The sequence below is a fragment of the Rhododendron vialii genome, chromosome 7a (assembly GCF_030253575.1).
Source record: "Rhododendron vialii isolate Sample 1 chromosome 7a, ASM3025357v1".
Lineage (NCBI taxonomy): Eukaryota > Viridiplantae > Streptophyta > Magnoliopsida > Ericales > Ericaceae > Rhododendron > Rhododendron vialii.
Genome location: NC_080563.1, coordinates 5,297,552 through 5,320,256, shown reverse-complemented (window position 1 = coordinate 5,320,256; position 22,705 = coordinate 5,297,552). Strand labels below are relative to the sequence as shown.

Below are 22,705 nucleotides of genomic sequence, written 5' to 3'. Positions count from 1 at the left end.
TGAGCCGACCTGTGAGCCCATATTGCATTTTTCGGCCCGAATCAAACGTAAAAGAATTTTTCAACAGACATGCTCTTGTTGGGCCGGTCTGTGAGCCCCTTTTTCATTTTTGGGCCAAATCAAAATGCATTGTTGTGGGCCAAAACAAACCTAAAAGAACTTTTCAAAGCCCTTCTTCCCAAAATCATTAGAACACCTTTGTCTAGTCTCTCTCTCCCCTCCTCCGCTCAGGCCTCGGCCGTTGGCAACCTCCAGTGGTCAACGACGGGGCACCACATAAGGTTAGGGTTTTGAACCGCTTCTCTCTTGTTTTGAGTTATTTTTGCTGATTTCCCAATGATTCGTATCTCTGAATTTATTCGATGCATTCGGGGAAAAGTTTAGAAGTTTACATGCATCAAATTTTGTAAGAGTGATGGTATCCAAGCTAACAAAAAGGAAATACTTCAAATAATTAGATTTTGTTGATATTATATCTTTATCTTTAAGATTAAAAAGAACCACTACAAAAAAAAAAAAAAAACCAGCCTATACCAGCTTTTGAACAATGCCTGGAAAGACCCAAAAAATGCTGGAAAAAGTTTTAGCGGCATTTTTGCAAACGCCGGGGACGCCGATGTCGGCTTAGGCTTCCGGCGTTTAAAAAATGCCACGAAAGATCTATGGCAACGTTTTTCAAAAAACGTCAGGATTGATTCATGAGTAAAAATCACATATTTGGCAACGTTTTTGCAAAAACGCCGGGAAAGGTCACCTACGTTGGCGTTTTTTAAATGCCGCTAAAAGAAGCGTTGGCAAAACCAATTTTTTTCTTGTAGTAAACTGTAGCCGCACTTTTAGCTTTCCCACCAAAAATCCTGACATTTATTTCTATCCAAATATGATAAACTCCGGCGGCCAAAAGCTAGTCTACACGAAATACTCCTGCAATTCATAAAGCCCAACTTAGGTATGCTTCCCAAGATACAGATCTTCTATACATTCTAAATCCTCACTCATCATACCCCAATTTCGTAGCCTATCCTTGGTAGATAGTCTTTCGGTCTAACTTTAAATGTACCCCACGTAAAAAATTATGATCTAAACCCGTAATTTTTTGCAAAAAAACAAGTAAAAAGAGGTACACTATGTCGTTTTAACTTTTTTTTTTTTTTTATTCAAAAAATTATGAATTTCGATCAGAATTTTTTATTTTTCCAATTTCTTTCGTCGACACGAATTAATAAGTTACAAAAGTTTGACACAAAATAAACAAATATAAATAAATAAAATAAATAAAGACAACAATAAATCACTTTTTTAATTTTTCAAGCCAAATCAACTCTTAGTTATGGATGGTGTCCACTTTGGTCGTCGGATAACGCCGAACGAACCAAAAATACAATTAACATAAGCGTACGGTACAGAAAGACATTTAAGGAGGGGAGGAGGGGGGTTGGTACTGTACGATCTTTTTCTCTTTTTTAATACAGTAGTTTGGTAGCAATGATGAAGGTGGGTGCTGGTGGTGGGCTCTCACGGGTCACGCGCACAATGACAGCTGCTTTAAAGAAAGAGATACCAAGACATAGACAGACAGCATTGGGGCCCTATGCTTGAAATTTCTCACGGTAGAGAAGAAAGTTCGATCGATATAAATGGCATCTCTCAGAATGGCTCGAATGTGGCCGGCCCCAAATACAGCCTGTCCAAAGTTTAGGAATCCAAAGGGATTTGGGGTGGAATCGGAGATGTTGTAGGCTGCTTCCTTGTAAGTGCACTCCTGTTGGGAAGATTTAAAACTGTCCATCTTGGTAATATATGTAATTCAGATATGTTTATTAATTTTGACCGGTAAGAGTGCTTCGACGAAACTCAACTGTGGATTGTTAAAATGGACAGTCTGAATCTGTCCTGTAGAGTGTGTACTACAAGGAGCTATTTTGTGACACTGATTATTGACCCAGAAAAAAATGTTTTGTGATGCTGATGCTCACTTGGCTTCAAAAGTCAAATGCTAACTCTCTCTTTTTTGTCTCTGTTCAAATTTTTTTCGCATTTGTTAATTTTGCGTCAAATTTTTGTAATTTATTGATTCTTCTCGACGAGAGGAATCGGAAAATTAAAAAAATTTGATCGAGTCTCATAATTTAAAAAAAAAAAAAACAAGAATAAGTAAAAAAAAAAAGTTGTCTTATTGACTTATTTTTGTCTTTATTTAAAAAATTATTAATTTCGATCAAAATTTTTTACTTTTCGATTTTTTTAATCGAGACGAATCAATAAGTCATAAAATTTTGACATAAAACAAATGAATGCAAAAAAATTCGAATAAAAATAAAAAAATAAGTCACCCTACTTTTTAATCCAACCTTCAATCCAAACCCAAAGATGTCATCAATATTAGCCCCACCGTGATGTCACCTTTCATATTTCGTTGACATCATCAATATTAGCCCCACCATGATGTCACCTTCCATGTTAGTACTATGATTAGCAAAATAATGAAAAATTATTCGTTGCCCTTGAGGCAATACATCATTTTTGTCTACCTCTCACCAATTAAACTATGCTCCATTAACATACTGTCAGTACTTTTGTCACATAAATAACCCTCCACTTGACGGATAAACAAAGCAAAATTGAGTGCAACGGAACCAATAATTTTTCGTAATTTCTCCAAGGGTTGGGTTAAAGTTGAAAAGACAAGAGTTGGTTACACTTTAACGCCGTTGCACTCAGTTTTACTTTGTTTATCCGTCACGTGGAGGGTTATTTATGTGGCAAAAGTACTGATAGTATGTTAATGGGGCATATTTTAATAGGTGAGAGGCCCCATCTGACAAAAATGATGTGTTGCCCCAAGGGCAATGAATAATTTCTCCAAAAGCACTGAGAGACTGAGAGTATGTCAATTGGACAGAGTTTAATTGATAAGATGTTCCACCTGACAAAAATGATGTGTTGCCCAAGGGCAACGAATAATTTCTCCAAAGTAATGGAGTAAAGGCCAGAGTCGGTCCGTCCTTAGCTTTGTATAAAAAAATGATTTCTTGTTTCTTTTTTAATGATTGTGTTTTTTTTTTTGATCCGCTTTTTTAATGATTGTGTTCACTTTTAATTTTCTTTCTCACATCTTATGGGTTTTAGTCAGGATAAAGTTTCATACAGTACTATTTCAAAATTTCGCATCCCAAAATTTAGGAAAAATACTTATCGATATCTATTAGAGATGATTTTTTACGGTGCCCAACAATGATTATTTTAAAATTTATGGATTTTTTTTCCTGTATTTTTGTAGAATTCCAAGTGAACCCCACACGCGTGCAGTAGAAATGAGCGATAAGCCTTGACTTTCTGATACTTTTTTGCTACTAGTACTGTCACAAGTTATTTGCCGATAAAAAAAAAAATAGAACTATAGACATTCACATCCTACTATATCAATTAGTAAAAAGTCCTATGTGGTTCTGTATAACAGCACAAAGCATGCGTTTATTAAATTAAAATGATATTTAGTAGACGGTGTATATCCTCTAAAATTAGTAAAGGTGTGTCTAAATTGATCTGGGCACATGATTAAAACTACATTCAAAATTATCTTTGAAAATCATGAAGTAGAAAAGGCATATAGAAAAGTACCGTTCCTCACATTCTTCTGTTTTAATTTAATTTAATTTAAACTTCTTAAACTATAATTTTGAATAAAAACAAGTGAAATTAGAAAGCTTCTTTTCATTGCCGGAAGTAGGGCTGTGCACGGTTCAAATCGGATTCCTATAAATTCAATCCTAATCCACGAGTCACGGTTTTTTGAAAATGAAATCTGTGTTCGAATCAAAAGTCTCACGGTTCGGTCCCGATTTTATCAACGGATTGCATCAACCAACAACCTCACTAACCCGATTTAGTTAGTGACCCGATTCAAAAAAAAAATTTCGTGTATTTCAATTGTTCCTACTTTCCAGTCAACTAGCATGTGTTTTCAGCAAACTACTTCATTCAATAATTTAAAAAAAAAAAAACACAGACAATTCCAGCCATGGACCTGAATTACACAACAAACAGTTCTAGCAAACGACTGAGTATACGGCTTTGGCTTTCCCCCTCTATAAAAATTGCACTTTACCCTCTTTAGTTTTGATAGTTTATATTGATATACCATATTGTCAAATAGTTACCAATAATTTATAGAAATAGGTGTAAAATTATAATTATTTACTATATATTACATATATATTATACATTTTTATATTTTTAAATATCTCACGGATTAGTTCGGATAGTCCACGGTTTTCAAATGAAAATCAAATCCTAATCCGTATCTCACGGTTTTTTAATTTTTGAATCCGTATCCGAACCATTAATCCATAGACAAAATCCAAAATGTATGGCTCAATTGGGTCTGGACCGATTTCATGGTTCACCAGATTTTTTGTAAACCCGGCCCCTAGCCGAAAGTGAGATAGTTTTCTAATTGGATTTCAAAAGATTCAGAGCATCTTTCATTATCCAATATGACATAGAAAAGACTTTTGACCACACTTTTAAAAAAAAGAAAATGAGTACTTTCTATCTAAAATAAAGTAGTAGTAGAAAAATACCAAAAGTGTGGTTATAAAATTCCCTCATGCATCTATTACACATTGAGAGAGGAGTGGGATGCATTATCATCATCCACTCAACTTGATCTGAGAAATTCCCCCAATAAAGATCCCACGGGTTTTTGCCAAAGTGGTTGTGAAAAAACAGTAAGTGCTCCTCTATGAGATCACAGGTTCCATTTTCACAGGGGCCAAACATTTCAAACTTTAGTGCCACTAGAAGTTATGTCTGGTCGTTACATTCAGAACCCCGGAATTAGTTTCGAGGTGCGTGCAAGTTGGCCTGGACATCCAGTTAATCACGAAAAAAGAAAAGAACTATATATGATTCTCACACTCTATAAATTAGCTAGTATCTCCATATCAAATGTGGAGTGAGGGATTGATTTTTGTACTTCTCATTTGGAGTGGAAATAGAATTAGAAATTCGTGGAGTGCGAAAATTAAAAATTTCTGAAGAAAACTTATGATACTTACTTAAGAATGTGTTGTGACTTGTGAGAATGGAGAAAGCTATTAATACTATAAATATTTTTGTAACTTCTACCAGAAATAATGGGACGTATAAGTGGGAGATCAGGCAAAACATTGTACTCAAACCTGGCTCCGAAGCCAGGAATTTGAAAAAGAGAAGCTTAAAAATAATAGATTGTTTTTAATTCGGATCATCCAAAACATTTTTGGACGGTCGAGATTGATCGCCGTAAAACTTATTCACGATTTCTCCGTGAATAAGTTTTTCTCTTTGAAAAAATAAAACAAGGATTATGCGTTTTGTGTGTTATCAAGTTCATTTTGGGGATTGGACATTGACCAAGTTTTTAGGTAATGCCCCAAGCAGACCACTGGCCCAACACCTTGATTTTGATCCACAAGCCACACCATATGGCCCAAAAGCTTAAGCACAAGGTACTAATAATAGCCCACAAGGTTTGTTATATGCCCAAGATTATCCATGTAGACTTCCAATGTGGGATGGGGTGTTACAATCTCTCCAACTTTATAGCCTCGCGCCCTTGCGAGGGGTGAGCATTATAATCACCAATACAAATCAAACCAACAACCAAATCAAACCAAACTCCAAGGCCTACATGGTCGTGCACATGGATGGCTTTGATACCACTTGTAACGCTCCGAGCAAACCACTGGCCCAGTACCTTGATTTTGATCCACAAGCTACACCACATGACCCAAAAGCTTAAACACAAGGTACTAATAGTAGCCCACAAGGTTTGTTATATGCCCAAAATCATCCATATAGACTTCCAATATGGAATGGGGTGTTACATTTTACTTTCCCTAATATATTCCACAAAAATCATTTTTTTAAAGGCAAAAAAAGTATCATTAATATAATGAGCCGAATTACCAAAAAACAAATACAAGAACAAAGGGAACAAGAGGCCAGAATACAAAGTATCACAACCAGAGACAATTAGACAAACAGCCTGATTTGATCGGCACCTAAATCATAAACTCACCGAATCCTATTAAAATGCATTTTGGTAGATTTTTCCATGATTTATAGAAACGTGACAAACGTCATTTCATTTTTAGGGATCTTTCAAAAGCATTTGTCTTCTAGAACTGTTTTTTTCCCCAGAAATCCTATTGGTACCGACGGTACCCATAGGGAAAATGCACCGACGGCCACCGGACGGCCGTCTCCGGTCACCGGACGGCCGATCCGAGCCGTCCAAAAATTTTAAAAAATAAAACCGAGTGGCCTTACGCGAGAATCAATGGCATCCGAGGTGTGTAGGGTACTTGATCCGAGTACCCCTTTTTCGTGTATATACACGTATATACAAATATACACGAAAAATGGGTGCTCGGATCAAGTACCCTACACACCTCGGATGCCATTGATTCTCGCGTAAGGCCACTCGGTTTTATTTTTTAAAATTTTTGGACGGCTCGGATCGGCCGTCCGGTAACCGGAGACGGCCGTCCGGTGGCCGTCGGTGCATTTTCCCTATGGGTACCGTCGGTACCCATAGCAGTACTCTTTTTTCCCCTCCCTAAAAGCCATGGGGTCCTCCAAAATATTCTCCGGACCACTCCATGATCACAAATTTTCATGGAATCCACAAATAAATGTGTGGTTTCAGACGGACCCGGAGTTCCTGCAGTGAGGAGGAAGTGCTGCAAATTGCAGCCCCCAAAACGACGTCGTTTTGGGGTGTATAGGGAATAGTCACGTGAATCTCTCTTCCTCTCCCTTTGATCTCTCTGTCTTCTTCAGTCTTTGTTCTTCTTTCTTCTTTCTTCGTTTTCTAATCTTAATGCCCGTCCCCCAACCCCACGCAAAACTTCCATCCCCATGCTCCCTCTCTCCGTTCCTCCCTTGGTGCTTCGATCTCTCCTGACGCCTCTTTACAAACAAATTCCATTAATACCTTTTTTTCAGTTGACTATTTAACAACTTGTTCAATTCTAATTTCTACCTCTAAACCCACCGCTATGTCTGGATTTGTCCAAACTTCGGGGCCAAATGGAATTACACCACCAAAATCAAAAGCTGCTCTTCAAAAATAGTGAGAGGGATTTGAAAGTTTTTTGGGTAATTTTGGGATTACAGGACCAACAGAGGATTGTGTTGGTTGAGGACCCAAATAACCAGGAGAGGAGGACCCAAACACTTACAGTACAGTTCAATGGGGAGAGAGAGAGAGAGAGAACCAATTATTTCCTGTGTGCAGCGTTAAGCTGCTCTTATGGTGAAGAGAAGAAAACGAATTAAGAACACGACAAAAGAAGACTGAGGGGCCAAAGGGAGAGAGAAGAGATTCCCGTGAAATTCTCAATACACCTCAAAACGGTGTCGTTTTTAGGAGGCTGCAATTTGCAACTCTTTTCCCTCACTGCAGGGACACCGGGTCCGTTTCAGACTGGTCCGACGCATTACATAGCTGTGCTTCTGGATTACTCAATAATTACACACAATCATGAGTTGAAACAACTTTTCGCTTCCTCTACTCGGCCGTCGCAACCGCGGTAAGGTCTGCAACCACCGGTTGTCAAAGACGGGTACCACACAAGGTTAAAGGTTTCGAACCACTTTGCTAATTAATTTCCCAATGATTCGTACCTCTCTGAATTTATTCAATGCGTTCGGGTAGAAGTTTAGAATGGCATAAGCTCCAACTTAAAATTTTGGACTAGCTTTATATTCCTGATCGAGGCAATTCGATCCTTTAATGCTTGTATATTACAGGAAGCCTTTTTCTCCCTTCATTGTGTAAAACAAAGTTATGCAGACCTATTTGAGTGTGAAAGCTCCGATAGTGATCATGGTTGTGCTCTTGTTCTACCTGTCATAGTCGATGATCAAATCATATAAAGCTCTTATCAGTGTTTGCGTTAACCTTCAACTGCTCAAATATTTTTTCTGATGGTGAAACTTTCTACTGCACCCGAACAAGTTCTTTTCACGGGACGACATCACAATAGACCTCTGTTGCTGTGGTTGCGAACGCTCTGTTGCCCTATGTTGTTCCCTTACTTTGTGTTCAAAACAATTACAATGAAAGATTCAAAATCGGCATTAAAATGCAATGCCGGTGTGAATAATATAGTGGCTGGTAGGTAAGTGCAGATTTCACCTTACATACGTACGATTCTCTTCATTCAAATTTCAATCATCCATACCACCCACATATGGCCTATGTTGTACTCCATAGTGATAAACAGTAAAAAGTGAAATATTACTACGACAATCGTTGAGCAATTACACAGCATTAATATTACACACGCGTTCAGCATAATAGTGCAAACTGGTCCTGAAATTTTGCAGCAGAAGATCAACAAGCGTTTCCTGAAAACAAACAAACACACTTCACAAGCAATCCGTAACTAGGTATATTACATGCAGATAGAATCTCGCCGCAGGAATATCAAATCAAACCAACAGGGCAACCCTAGGCCGCGTTCTGCTTAAATAGTTCCAGCATCCGAACAGGAAAAGCAGGTGCCACCGGTTGTTCTTGCTATGTCATCCATTTCATTGCTCGAGCTAGAGCTACTTCTCCTCAGCGTCCTGTCACAGTGCATCTGCAGAAGCCAGACACGAGTGAGAAACTCCCCCCCGTGTCGAAGCTCTTCAATGTGGTACTTCACTTGGCATCTCCAAGCCGCGTAGCACAACATCTCTGCCCAAATACTTGCCAAAATATCCCACCTATTCTGAGGCGCATGTGTCTTCATGTGTTGCACAATTTGGTGTGCCTTATCCGCAACCTCATCCCGTTTCTGTCCAGACGGTACCAATTCTTTTCCTATGAAAAGTTCCTTCAAACGACGATAATCCTTCTCAATCTTGTCGTATTTATTGCAAAAGGGAAACTTAGAAGAACATTCAACAAGCAAATACATCATGTAATCGGAAAGCATTTTGACCGCTTTCCGATACGTGGTATCCCTACCATCATCCAACCTGTAGAAAACCTCGGTAGCAACGTGCCAGATGACAATTTTTTTTTCAAATTGTAGTGTAATAATCCCCTGTAGTTGCTGCTCAAGACCATATCTTTTAAGGGTCCACTCACCTCTAGTCACTTCCGGCAACTTACCATCATCTGCAACCTTTTCACTTTGGGAAGGATCGTATTTCTCGCAAAGGTAACTGATGATTACATCTTTCACATTTGGGACTAGTTCCTTCTGTGTCTTGTATCCCTTCAACTCTTTATCCATGCCAAAAAGATACTCCCACGCCCCCAAGCACTTCACCTTTTCTAAGCAAGTTTTTAAGCAGGTTTTTAAGCAGCGGGTGCACACGTTAGGGTTATACTTTGTGAAGAAATCCTGGAGACTGAGTTGCCCCATTACCTCAGGCCATCTCTGCGTTTTATAGAATAGAACTTCGTGAAGAAAGAGAAGCGGAGTAGCCCATTTAATTCGATCACTAGACGCCCAAACCACGGCCCAATCCGAAAAAAGTTGCACGACAATACCAGCTATCTCCAGAAAAATGGCTCCAGCTATCAGAATGACGGTGATCACATCATCGCCTTCCCAAAAAAGCCCGGGACGCCTATCACTCTTTAAGAATAGCACAAGCCCAGAAACAATCAAAGACAAGCTGAGAAATCGAAGAATGCTTCCCCATATGGTGAAAATCGTGCCTACCTTGCTGAAGAACATGTCATATATCAAACCCAACTCAATCTCCATCAATTTGAAAGCTTCATAACTATCTTTTCTAGCCGACTTGAGGAAGTTTGTTGTCACGTGTCTCACTCTTCCCTTATCACACACGTAATCTCGACGATGAGGCACTAAGGCCTGGATACAGAAATAAGCTAGGAGCACTCGCTTTGCATTCGGACGCGAATCTTTGACTCTAACTTGGTTTGGACGTAATTGAATGAAACCCCCGTCGTGCTTGTTTTTTGACTTGATTATCCACACTCTCTCTCCGTACTTGATAATTCCAGGAATCAATATCAACAGTGCCAGAAGAGAGATCAGCCCCTGTATGGCCCAGGGTTTCTCTTTGGAAAACGACCAGGTTGCTATCAGGGCATAAACTGCTCTAAAGCCTTGGGTAAAGAGTCCTATAAGGTGTTTCATCCACATCTGATTTTCCTGAAGGTTTAAGACGGTAATGGTATCTGGACCTCCGAGATAGAACAAGATCAGAGGTGCCCACATCACCCTAAGCATCTCTTTGCCGATGGTGGGTTTGCCCAGCGTGTTCTTGAGGGTATTGATCGTTTTCACGGTGTCAGGGTCTTTTTCATTGGTGGGGTACTTCTTGTTGACAGCGAGCTTGGAGAGCTTTCCAAGAGCAGTTGTTGCCAACAAATCAGAGAGTAAGTAGAGTAACGAGATGCTCCCAATCATTATCGCCGCCGACTTAGTCTTTGTGCGGCGTCGTCCAAAGAAATGAAGGTATATCTGAGAAACAAGGATATAGAGAGCTAGAATCCTCAAATCCCATATTTCCCACTGTTTGCTCATTACTTCACCAGTATTCTGTTTTGGTTTATCGCCCTTGCAGGTCCTGTAGCACGGCATGGTTCTTTCTTCTCTGCTGTAACGATGGAAGAAAAAAGAAATAAATAAATACGAATGAAGCGACTTGAAAGCGATTGACTAGCGTAGCACTAGGCCTACATTGCCATTCGCCGAGAATTAAAAAAAAAAAAAAAAACTATAGTGCCAACATCACTGACTATTGTGTTCTTGACAATCTAAACATCGGCAACATAGAGGGGCCAGCTGAGCTTCCTTTCCCAAGTGTTCTTCTCTTGTAGGGGCCAGCTGAGCTTCCTGAGAGGTTTTCTACTCGGTTCCCGTGTCCGGAGCCTGTTCGTGCCAGTAGGGGCTCGCCGGAGATGTTTATCTCCTCCGCTTTGGCCGAGACCCTGTGGCGCTTCTGAAGGCAGCGACTGACGGATCCCCTCGGCCGGCATGCTTGTGAATTAGTCCATGTTTGCTGTATTTTCTGTTATGTTGTGTTCGTTCCTGTTTCCTTCGATTTAGCATTTGTTTGTCTTTGATTTGGTTGTTTGAGCCAGCCCGAGGCAGGTGGATGGATAGGTTGCTAGCTCTCGTGAACGACCCTTAGAAGCGGTGAGTAGTGAGCTGCGGCTCGGCTTAGGACCTAGACTCCATCGTCTCTATCTCCTTGTTTGAGTGAATATCCTCCGAGTTGGGTTAGTTTTAGTCTCCATTTCATTGTATTTTGAAGGAATCGCTGTAATTTGCCTTTACGGCTTTAATGAAATGTTCTTTGGATAAAATAAAAAAAAGTGCATACAGTTTCTTATATTTCTTTCTGGCCTCTAGGAATAGAACTCCAAAACTTGTTTAGATTAAAAATCTAAGATTGGATTCCTTTGTATCTATTCTTGATAGACAATTTGCAGGTAACCTATTGCATACCAAATTGGCCACTGCAATAAAAATGTTCTATCGCGACGAAATCTGATTTTCGTCGCCAAATGGTATCTTTAGCATTGAAATGGTATTTAGTTGCCAAATTGGACTTATTAGGTGAGGAAATGGGATTTCATCACCTTTTAGCAAGAAAACACATATTTCGTGTCAACCGCCAAAAGGTACTATTTGAAGACGAAATTTGACTTTCATTGTCAATGGTACATTTTTTGTGATAAAAGAACTCATCACCAAATATGAGACTAATTACTTTCTAAACTTCTGAAAATTTCAATATATTTCACATGAATACATATCGATAATTTAAAATTTATTGAAAAAATAATAATATACGTTAAATTTTGCAATATTATCAATGAAATGATAAGTGGTGTAGTGATGTGAATGATAGTTCAGAAACCATAGATTCCAAGTTTGAGTTCGAACAAAAATGAAGTGAAAATAATTTTTCTATTCGGAGGCAGAAAAAAAATTCGTCCCCAAAATGTACATTTTTCGTCACCGTTTGGTGGTACCCCTTTGGCGTGAAACAAAAGACGACAAATGGGGCGACGAGAATTCTCATTGCCAAAAGCTTTAATGACGAATTTTTCACTTTCGGTGACAAATTTTATTTGTCGTCAAAGACAAAATTTGTTGTAGCGTGGTGTGACAAATAACGTCTCAATGACAAAGATTTTGGGCCTTGAAGTAGTCGTCCGCAATATTCCTCGACATCTACGTACCAAGCCATTTTTTCAACCTTTGTACTGAGCCTGCCGGGATGAAAGTTTGCACGGGTCGTTTTTGTATAAAGAGGAATGGAGGTGCACAATCTTACTTGTCTGACTCGATAATCAATGGATGAGATGTGTTTTTAAATTTTGACAGGTAATAGTTTGTTTTTAATTAGGATCGTCCAAAACACTTTTGGATGCGCAAGATTGAGCGCTGTAAACATGTACTTATAGAGCCTCCGTAAATAAGTTTTTCTCTTGTATTAAAGTTTCGACTTCAATTTGTCTAACTTAATAGCCATTGGTTAGCGGGATAAATTTTGGAGGGATATAGTAGAACTGTAGAAGTGAAGAAATTATTGATTATCAAGATAAACAGTTCAGATTGAACCGCACGCTCTTTTCTGCAATTGACTGTAGAGAAGCTGAATCCAAATTATAAGCAGAGAGGAAAATGACGAGGGGATATGGACTTCAACTTCGGCTCGCTAGCTCACGGACATTTGGTTGGTTATGTGGTTGATATGGATGGATTTGGGTGATGGTTCGATGCCGAATTTTAAAGAGGAAAATGACAGTTTATAAGTAAAGAAGGGGATGAAAAGGGGAAATAACAAGGATAGGGGGGGACGGTATCACTATTACGAGAAAATTTTGAGTGTCGGGTGGGCATGGCCAAGTGGTGTCCGTGCACGCATCTTGACTGTCCAAACGTGTTTTTGACGGGCCAGATTTGTTTGGGTTCGATGGGTGTTTTGGTACGTAACTCTGCACTAAAAAATTATCCAAAAAAATCTGGACCGCCCAAAATACATTTGGACAGCTGAGATGCGCGTACGGACACCACGTGACCGTGCCCACCCACCACTGAAAAATGTGCCATGGGTGGCATAGATAACCCGCTTCTCATGTCCTAGAAACAAAGATCAAGATCACAAAATACTGGAATGAACCAATACTATCAAGCTCTAAGACATGAGCACAAGCCATTGCAAAAGGAGGCCAACACAAGACGTCGGCATAGGGTCCGGCACATGAATCCTGAAGTTAATTATTCCTATTCTTTTTCCACAGGATTAAGCTAACATACTAAAGTTTGCTGCCATTGCAAATAATTTTGGTTTTTCCAGAACTTGGTTGGTTCATTGGAAGGATAAATTTTTCCTGGCTTTGTTTTTCATTTGTGAAACCCTATTGCATTTTACATACGATGTCTTTCCCTGGTCAAGTAGGACCATGGCACCCACTGCACCCATCCCCCTTTTCCCTCGCCATGATATCCCAACAAAAGCAACACCTTCTTTTTCCACTAACCTGTTGGGTTTTTTAGTCTCTCACCACAACGGAAGCACGTCACGAAATCAAACAAGCACAAAAAAAAGATGGAGAACACAGAATTTAACGTGGTTCGGTTTCAATACCTAGCCTACTTCACAAACGAAAGAGAGTTCTTCTACTATATTGATTGACTACGATGAAATAGATTAAATAACCCTCTTGTAAGGAGGGTGAACAAAATTGCACTCACTAATATTAGCCCACGCTCACTAATATTTTTTTTCTACGTCCCTATTCCCTAACTCTTGCAATATATTTTTTCTCTCTTGCTCTTACTAATTGTTTATCTACTCTTTTGCAAATGCAAATTCAACAGCTAACTTCCTCCGCCCAATTCAAAGCACGTACCAGACACTCACCACATGGTATGGCCCACGTCCTCTCTCCTCAATCTCCCATCCTCTCGTCTCTCAACTCTCCAAAATAGTGGCCCACACTCACATAATCAAGATCATTACATTCACAACACCATTAAGGGATACTAGAATGCACCTAATTCGACAGTAATTAATAAAAAATTAATTCCTTCAACCATCAGGAAAAAAATATACTACTAATAACAATTAGACATACGGATGGTCGAAATCTATACGGTAGAAATGCTATATATTGGAGAAATATGGACGGATCAGATGATATGAAGCCAATACATTGACAATATCAGCCTTAACAAATGAGATATTGGTTTTCAGAATAGACTATATCCATGTGATATTTTGATGAGGACGAGCAAACGACTTCTGAGCAATATTTTGCCTACCCATGGCTGAAATTAATGAGAAATCGACGCATGAAGCAAGACGAAGCACAATCGGACGTGATTTTACAGCAATAAATGAAAATGATGCCAAGATTAATTTGGCCATCGATGACAAAATTCAATGAGAAATTAACGAGATGTGAAGAAGATGAACGAGATTGACGCGAATTTTGGGCAAAAATCTCCGAATAGACGAGACATGCCAAGATAATGTCGAGATATTGCTGAGAAGAAGCCCACTGGGCTCAAAGAAGACAAGACGGAGAAAAAGTTTGACCAAATTTTGGTAAGAAAGACGTAACGTTGAGGAGCCTATCCACCGGAGGTATAGGGCTGTCCGAACACTATGAAGCTATGTGGGCTTTTTTTTGGCCACTGCGTTTTCTATCCGGGCGACTTTCCGGCGAGATCCACTAATGGTTGGATGGTCAAAAAGAAACATGAAACAAGCCAAACGACCCGCAAAAAACCTCCTAAACTACTCTGATAATCGTGGACAACAACTCAGCAGCTAACCCCACAACCCGAGAAATTTTTCAATGCCGGGTGGGTATATTTCATGTGGTGCCCGCTCAGCACTTTTGAGCCGTCCAATGCACTTTTGGACTACTTAAATTGTAACATTCTCTCTCCTCTCATCCCTCCTCTTTCTTTCTCCAAATCCGAGCTGTCCAAAATTCCATCGGACAGCTCGGATGTGCCGAGCGGGCACCACGTGGGACCCACCGATCGCTGAAAAATTTCTAGCAAAAAGGCACTCCGAAAACACAGACAACAACTCAGCAGCAAACCTCAAAACCAAGCAACAACCAAGCTCTGAATAGATCAATCACCCCAAACTTAAGAAGGCCCTCCACAGGAGCAAAAGCAAACCACAAACAAGTAGCAGAATCAACACAACCAGCAACCCCAAAGGAACAAATGAAACAGCAGCATCCAAACCAAAACCAGCATATGACACCACCCAAAACTCCGCAAAAAAGAGGCAAAGCACAACATTTGCCTCATGGTTTATGTGATGTAGCTTGTGTTTGTACCTCTCTTCCTCTTTCGGTAAATCCTTTGTCAAGTTTTATAATTATATATGTACGTATATGGATATACATACAGGGGCTAGTTCCTCTCACACAGTTTGATGCAAGTTTTTTGGGGACCTATTCTGGAGTCTCATGCAAAAGATTGGAGTAGTTCAATTTATTTAAAACGTATTTTTAAGGGTTTTCGTAAAAAATTAACTCATTCGAATATCGGTAAGTGCTTAATCGATTCATCCGGTTAGTTCTAGTCAAATTTTACCCTAAAATTGAATGAACAGATCAAGCCCTTACCGATATCGGAATGAGTTGATTTTTTGTAGGAATTCTTAAAAACCTATTTTAAACGAATTGACCAGTTCCGATCATTTGCGTGGAACTCCGATTAATTTTGTATCAAAATTTATGTTAACTTTTTTGTGAGTGGAATGAGTTTGCCAATAAAAAAGAAAGTGTGTGTTTAAGTAGGTGCGAAAGAGTGAGAGGAGAGGGAGGAATCCAAGGGGATTCCACACGTACCCAGTGGGGTGTGGAGTGTGTGTTTGTTTGTGTACAAATTTTAAGGAACAAAAATATCAGCAAGTTGGAGTAATAAAAATTCACTTTTAAGCAGCAGAATGAAGAGAGAGAGAGTACATACCACAACACAAACTATTTGACCGTCTGAGGGTGGTTCAACTGCGAGAAACTAGAAACTGAGACTTCAGAAATTCACTATAGCTTGCAATGCATTAGAGCAAGAGAGAGTGAGAGAGAGAGAGAGAGAGAGAGTAACCAAGCCTCTTCAACATAGGGGGCGCATTATTTATAGTCGTGGATTAGGGAAGTGTACGGAATATAAGGACAAAGTGTTGTAAATAAGGACATTGGAACAAAGTGTTGTAAAGTGTTCACGCTAGTGATTAAGCAGAATAATTTTTTGGTTTTGCTTTTATTCAATTTTTTTTTTGGATATTTTCTAAAATACTTATTTAAAATTCATAATTTTATATGTTGATTTCTTTACTGTTTTCGTATTCGTATATCTTGTGTGTTTCTATTCAACACATTTGTCCATCTTTGGTGCTTGTTTGGCTCTTTCCGTATGTGGTTTTGCGGTTTTGGTGGTCAGATCTTTGATCCTAGATGTCCTTGGAAGGCATATTGTCTTCCGGTTTTTGAATTTTTTTTTTTTGGATCTTGGGTGGCGCTTTATCATTGTGCTCTTGGTACTTTTAATCTTTCTAATCATTTTAAAAGATTGATAAATTTCTTTTGCCGTTAAAAAAAGAGAGGTGCTAGGGGCACATCAGGTGTGACACAACTCAGTCACACCCTTCTCACATACAGGTGGAACCCGTTCAGTGGGCCCCACTTGTACGTGAGAGGGGTGTGGCTGTGTGACACGCGCCCACCTGTATGTGAGAGGGGTGTGACTAAGTTATATCACACCGATGTGCCTCTAGCATTAATGATAAAAAAAAAAAAAACAAACAACAACCAATCAAGTTGTTCTGCATTTATTTTGCAGTACTTCTTTGGTTATTTGTGCGTTCTAACAACTTTAATAGTTTCCAAGTAGCACAAGAGATGTATTTTGAAATTGTACGTGTCTATTGACAGTAACTTTGTGAAGCTCGTAACTCCGCCAACAACCAGCGCACTACTAGGGCAGTTGACGTATTGCTTACATTTTTAGCAGTACTTATAGTGACGTAAGGCTGCGGCCGGGTTAAAATCATCAATTGGGTTGGACATTGCGATCCAAAGTATTTGAGGGTTCTAGGTCAAGTCGTTAAGTGGGCTCTTAAATTTTTTCACAATTAAACAATAATAAGAGAATTTCTATATATGAAAATTTTATACTTAGAACATGCTTTGATTCAGTGGTCCGGGTGTTTCCATGTGTAGTCTTTGACGCAAGTTCGAAACTCAACGGCGATAGATTCCGAAAAGGTTGTTTTTTTTTTTTGACGAATAAAAACTTACAAGAAGTTAGAGTGGAAAATGAACCCAATCACAACGTGTGGATTGATGCTCGTCATGCCACTAAATCAAGAGTTTGGATAGTTTCTGTCACAAACTATTACTAGTATATATGACTAGTTTTAACGGGAGTTTCTCTTTTTGGGTCAAAATTTGGAGCCCCAGGTTGATGCCTCTCAGACCTTTCTCTTCTCTTGGGCTGAGATTGGGGTTAGCAAGCCTTTTATCGTATGATGAAAAATAAAAACAAAAAACAAACAAGAACCGCTAGCCAAACCACTTGGCTTTGGAGGAAAAAAAAAGAAAGAAAGAAAAGTAATAGAAATATATAGTGCTCCCTCCGTTCTTTTTTTTGTGTCCAGTATTTCATTTTGGGCTGTTCCTTAATAAGTGTCCATTTTGTAAAATTATGGGGGTAAAAATTAGTGTATTGTCTATTTTGTCCTTAAAAGTATATTTTATTTTGAAAAGTTAGTAAGTAAAAGTGTAATGATGATGGGTAAGTAGGAAAAGTGAAGGAAAAAGTTGATGTGAAATGTATAATGATGATGTCTTTTTAATAAGTTGGAGTTACGAAGCAGAATACTTAAAAAGGAACGAAGGGAATAATATTATATGCTCTACTAGTACGGACGCGGGGGCTCTGCTGCCCAGGGGTGGGCAGCAGCCCCTGCCCACACTCACACACACTCACACACGGCACCGTTTCGTTAAAGAAAAAAAAAAAACTCTTCCGCTTGCAATCCTAAGGAGCAGAAACGTGATTATGAGAGCCTTAGAGTTAAAATTTAATTATGTCTCTTTAGAATAATATGATCAGAATAATAAGATCTTCACGTCAATTCAAACGGATTGAAAATTGGAGCACTTAATTTTTTAATCATATTTTTTAATATATAAACGGTCTAAAAAATTAAGTGTGCCATTTTTTAATTTTAAAAAATTAAGTGTGCCACTTTTTAATTCGTTTGAACAAGTACGAATATCTTATTATTCTAATCATATTATTTTAAAGAGATATAATTAACTTTTGTCTATAGGACTCTCATAATCACGTTTCTGATCTTCAGGATCCTAAATAAAGAGCAGATATTTAATTATGAGAGTCCTAGAGATAAAAATTAATTATATCTCTTTAAAATAATATGATTAGAATAATAAGATATTCGTACTTGTTCAAACGAATTAAAAAGTGACACATTTAATTTTTTTAGACCGTTTATATATTAAAAAATATGATTAAAAAATTAAGTGCTCCAATTTTCAATCCGTTTGAATTGACGTGAAGATCTTATTATTTTGATCATATTATTTTAAAGAGACATAATTAAATTTTAACTCTAAGGCTCTCATAATCACGTTTCTGCTCTTTAAGATTGCAAGCGGAAGAGTTTTTTTTTTTTCTTTAACGAAACGGTGCCGTGTGTGGGTGTGTGTGAGTGTGGGCAGGGGCTGCTGCCCACCCCTGGGCAGCAGAGCCCCCGCGTCCCTACTAGTACTTCTTATTTTGATGTGTCGTAATAAAAAAGGAAAGAGAGTGAAATTGACTTCCAAAGAGGGGTCGTCCACTCACCCTTTTATATCGTCTTTACTTAAAAAAAAAAGGAGATACCCAATGGTTTTTGTCTCCTTGCTCTGCCTTTTTTACTCATCTTTCAACATCACATCAGTTGTAATATATAATACTACTATAAAGTAGTACTATTATTTTCCTTGGCTATTCCCGTTCTATCGATTGGAGAAATTATTCGATGCCCCAAGGGCAATTGGGTCTTAGCATCCGTACTTGGCTCTTCGAAACCCCTCTCGAATGAAAACACGTGAATTGGGCAACTTGTTATTTGTTCATACGAATTACTTCTTCCCTTCTAAATTCTTTTTTTGGTTCGTAAAATAAAGTATTAAAAATAATATAATTTTTTCAAAAAAAAATTCAAATTTTTTTCACAAATTAAAAATACTCATTGATATCTAGTAAATTGTTGAAAAACTTTTGATTTTTTCTTGCAAAAATTATATTTTTAACACTCTATTTTCCGGACCGAACCAAAAAATTTAGGACAGAGGGAGTACTAGTTTTGAAGGGATTGAGCATTCTATTATGCCTAATTACAACTGGGGGACTTGTACCTATCCATATGGCAGAGGAAATAAGGACACGCTAAGGGTACCGACCGGAGGGTATATACAATGTACCACCGGCGTGTGGGTCCATTTTTTGCTCCCGCATAGATAATTTGAACCATTTATTAATTTCAAAATAATATTTCGAGCAGTCCTGCCAAAAATTAGCTCAATTGGATATATGTAAGTAATTGAACCAATTTATAAGATTCAATCAACCTTTTATACGTATCCAATTGAGTTGATTTTTGCTAGAATACTTAAAAAATTACTTCAAAATTAACAAACGGTTTAAATTATTCGCGTGGCACCCAAAAATGAGCCTCACACATGGTCAGTTCATTATCGGTCCTCCCCCGTGGTATACTACATGCAAGCACAAATGAAAGACGACCACCAGGGGAGTCGTCCACTACCCTTTCCCATGCACGTGGGATTGGAATGGAATCTTGGATGGATGAGTGGCCAACAAAAGATGACATTCATGTGCATGCCTTTACCAAAAAGGAGATGCTCAGCTAGCTTTTAAGTCTCTTTCAATCTTGGATGTATACTCCACTTCGATCGGAGAGTGTTCATGAGGGTATTGTTAAATTTTTTTTTTTTTTTTTTGATAATCCAAAGTGCTCGGAATAATTTATGCATACAATTTTTGGAGAAATAACCTCAAAATACTGCCATAAGGGTTAAGTCGATGGATCTGTTTGCTTGGTGAATTTACTTCCCACACAATAGATCATGCACGCATGATTCGATTCTTGGGGTCCGGTCACAAGAAAGTAATTTCTTCTTTCTTGTGAATCCCCTAATTCCAGCGTGAGTGGCCTACTTTTGATCGGATCAGGGAGCGGGATAGTTGAGATGCACGCAAATTAGTACTCCAGACACCACAACCAACTGTCAAAAAAAAACAAAACCTTAAAATAGAGCAACATCGGCTCGGGGATTTTGTTGTCCCCAAGGGGCAGTAGGGAGTGATGTGCCATAAAACGGCATGGTTTTAGCCATAAAATTATGACAGCATACGAGTCGAGCCGAGTTTTATTTAATTTGTTCGAGATCAGCTCGTTTACTAAATGAGTCAAAAACTTAAGCTCGGTTCGGTTGTACAAGTCGAGCCCGATTCACTATTTTTTGAGAAACTTTTCTCGGGAGTAGTTTTTTAACGATCAACCAAAAACATATTTTTTGATGTTAAATAATTTACTTCGAAACTAACGCAGCAAAAACCCAGAACTCCAAATTTAAACAAAACCCAATAATACAATACATATAAGTTTTAATTTAACTCAACATTCGTGTCTCCGAAAATTATTTAGATTTTTCATTTTGTAAATTTTTTATGATTTTGACAATTTTATGCCGTAAAACTAATTGAAATCTATCAAATAATAACCGTACATATATATAATTTTTCGCGAGGATTAAAATGGTAAAAGTAGATTAGTGGAGAATAAAACATGATGGAGGAACTAGTTATTTCAAAATGAACACAGAAACCCCCAACTAAAAAACCGAATTAGCCAATATAAATGACCAAAGCACAAATGACCATTAACTTGTTTAACCATCGGTAGTTTCGTCTTTGTACTTCATCAGACCTATGATTGGATTATGAATATCAAGTGCATTGGAGAATTACCAATTCACCCATTTAGCTAGGGGTCTTGCTCATCCCATGGTTTTCTTAGTCCGGAATAGTTTTGGGCTACCAAACAAGGGATTAGAAGGCCCTAGGGATTGTTAGTCCATTAATCCCAAGGCTGAAAGAGGTTAACAAACTATTTAGTATTTACCCCAAAATTAAAAAAAAAAGAGGTTAACAAACTATTTACCAAAAAAAAAAGGTCAACAAACTATTCACCAAAAAAAAAAAAGAGGTTAACAAACAGGGCCTAAATTTCAAATGGTAGTTCAGTTGCTAATAGAAAATGTTAACATGCTACTCATAAACAAAACCAATGGTTTAGACAGCAAAACAAAAAAGCTTTTCATTCCTGCCAAACGGGGATTAAATGGCTGGGAGTTGGACTAAAAGCAAACAAAACCAATGGTTCTCTCTCTCTCTCCGAATCGAAGTTCGAACTCAATTAACCCAGTTTGATCTCCTACAGATCGAACTTACAATTTTTTCGAATGTAGTTGTGTAGTTTTAGAAATCTGATTTCTTAATTCACTACAACAAATTTGGGATTTTCGGACCAACTTATTTGCAACCAGCAAAAACTTGTCTCTAGATATGTACATTTTGTGACCAAAAACTACTTTGGTCACAAAATCAAAAAACATGAAGTTCCCCCCACCCTCTAGGCGCGCGGCTGGAGTTGGCGCCAAACTTTCCCGCCACGGGAAAACTCTTTCAGCGATCAGGTTTGTACGTGGCCTTTTGCGAGCAGAAAATACTTGGTCATGTAATTTATGTCTTTGTTGGTAGTCCCAAAATGTGATACTTTTGTCGACCAAAAAAACTGGTCAAGCAAGATAAACAAAAATAAAACGGTGTCGTCTTGTTGTTCTTCGGTGACTACATGAATGATTTGATCAACAAGCACAACGAAATCAACAGTATCAATCATCGTGATTGTGTTCTGGTTGTGTGGTTACCATACATTCCACTACAGCATAAGAGTAAGTTAGCTACTAAGTAAGTCGAACGTATAGATTTCAAAGGTCATTAACGAGTATACTATTATAAAGATTGATCGGAACCATTAGGATTTCACATCTTATTGATTCCATCATTTGTCACCAAAGTAAGTAATTATCGAATATTGGCGACCATGAAAGACATTTAATGTGTCTGGAGGAATTAAAGTCTAATAATGCACTACTTGAACACTGCTTGAGGTATTTTTTTTTTGCAATCGAAACTATCTATTTTTTAAATTTAATAGAGTAGATCATTCATAACTAGCATAAAGTTTATCGAAAAACCCATAATCATCTCATCGGAATAGTTTAGTCATGCAAAAAATGATTAGACTCACCTATTTTTAATGTAAAAAAGTGTTTTGATGAGGTAGTCGCAGGTGTTAGATCAATTTGAACTTTTGCAAGAACATTCAATTTGACGAGTTTTACAAGATGAATGATTCAGATAATTGAGTAAAGAGCGGGATGTATCAAAATACGCGTTGCAGTATTCGAGTGTAGAGCATCTATCCTTATGCAAATGTTTTGGTAGGCATACTAAAGGACGACATCGGAAAAAAGGGGTGAATTTTTTTTTAAAAAAAGGGATGAAAATAAATAGAAACGGCGCCGTTTCCATTTGTAAAG

General features: G+C 38.2%; 2 protein-coding genes across 2 annotated transcripts in view; one reads left to right on the top strand and one right to left on the bottom strand.

Annotated features, from left to right (window-relative positions):
* The first annotated feature begins 245 nt into the window (after nucleotides 1–245).
* LOC131334192 (uncharacterized) overlaps nucleotides 246–22,705 on the top strand; it is a 74,111-nt gene continuing 51,651 nt past the window's right edge. Inside the window, exon 1 of the mRNA XM_058369104.1 lies at nucleotides 246–281. The gene's annotated coding sequence lies outside the window, so the exon portion shown is untranslated. The remainder of the gene's footprint in view (nucleotides 282–22,705) is intronic.
* On the bottom strand, nucleotides 8,267–11,033 carry LOC131334190 (uncharacterized). Its single transcript, XM_058369101.1, has 2 exons — nucleotides 10,763–11,033; nucleotides 8,267–10,620 (listed from the first exon to the last, which is right to left on the bottom strand). Exons 1-2 carry the CDS (start codon nucleotides 10,795–10,797, stop codon nucleotides 8,520–8,522), a joined length of 2,136 nt encoding a protein of 711 aa, XP_058225084.1. The 5' UTR covers nucleotides 10,798–11,033; the 3' UTR covers nucleotides 8,267–8,519.

Bases quoted from the DNA above. Each gene is read 5' to 3' on its own strand.
- LOC131334190 (XM_058369101.1), bottom strand. From the start codon at position 10,797: ATGTTGCCGATGTTTAGATTGTCAAGAACACAATA. The intron at 10,621-10,762 runs GTCAGTGATGTT...CCATCGTTACAG, and splicing joins AGATTGTCAAGAACACAATA to CAGAGAAGAAAGAACCATGC.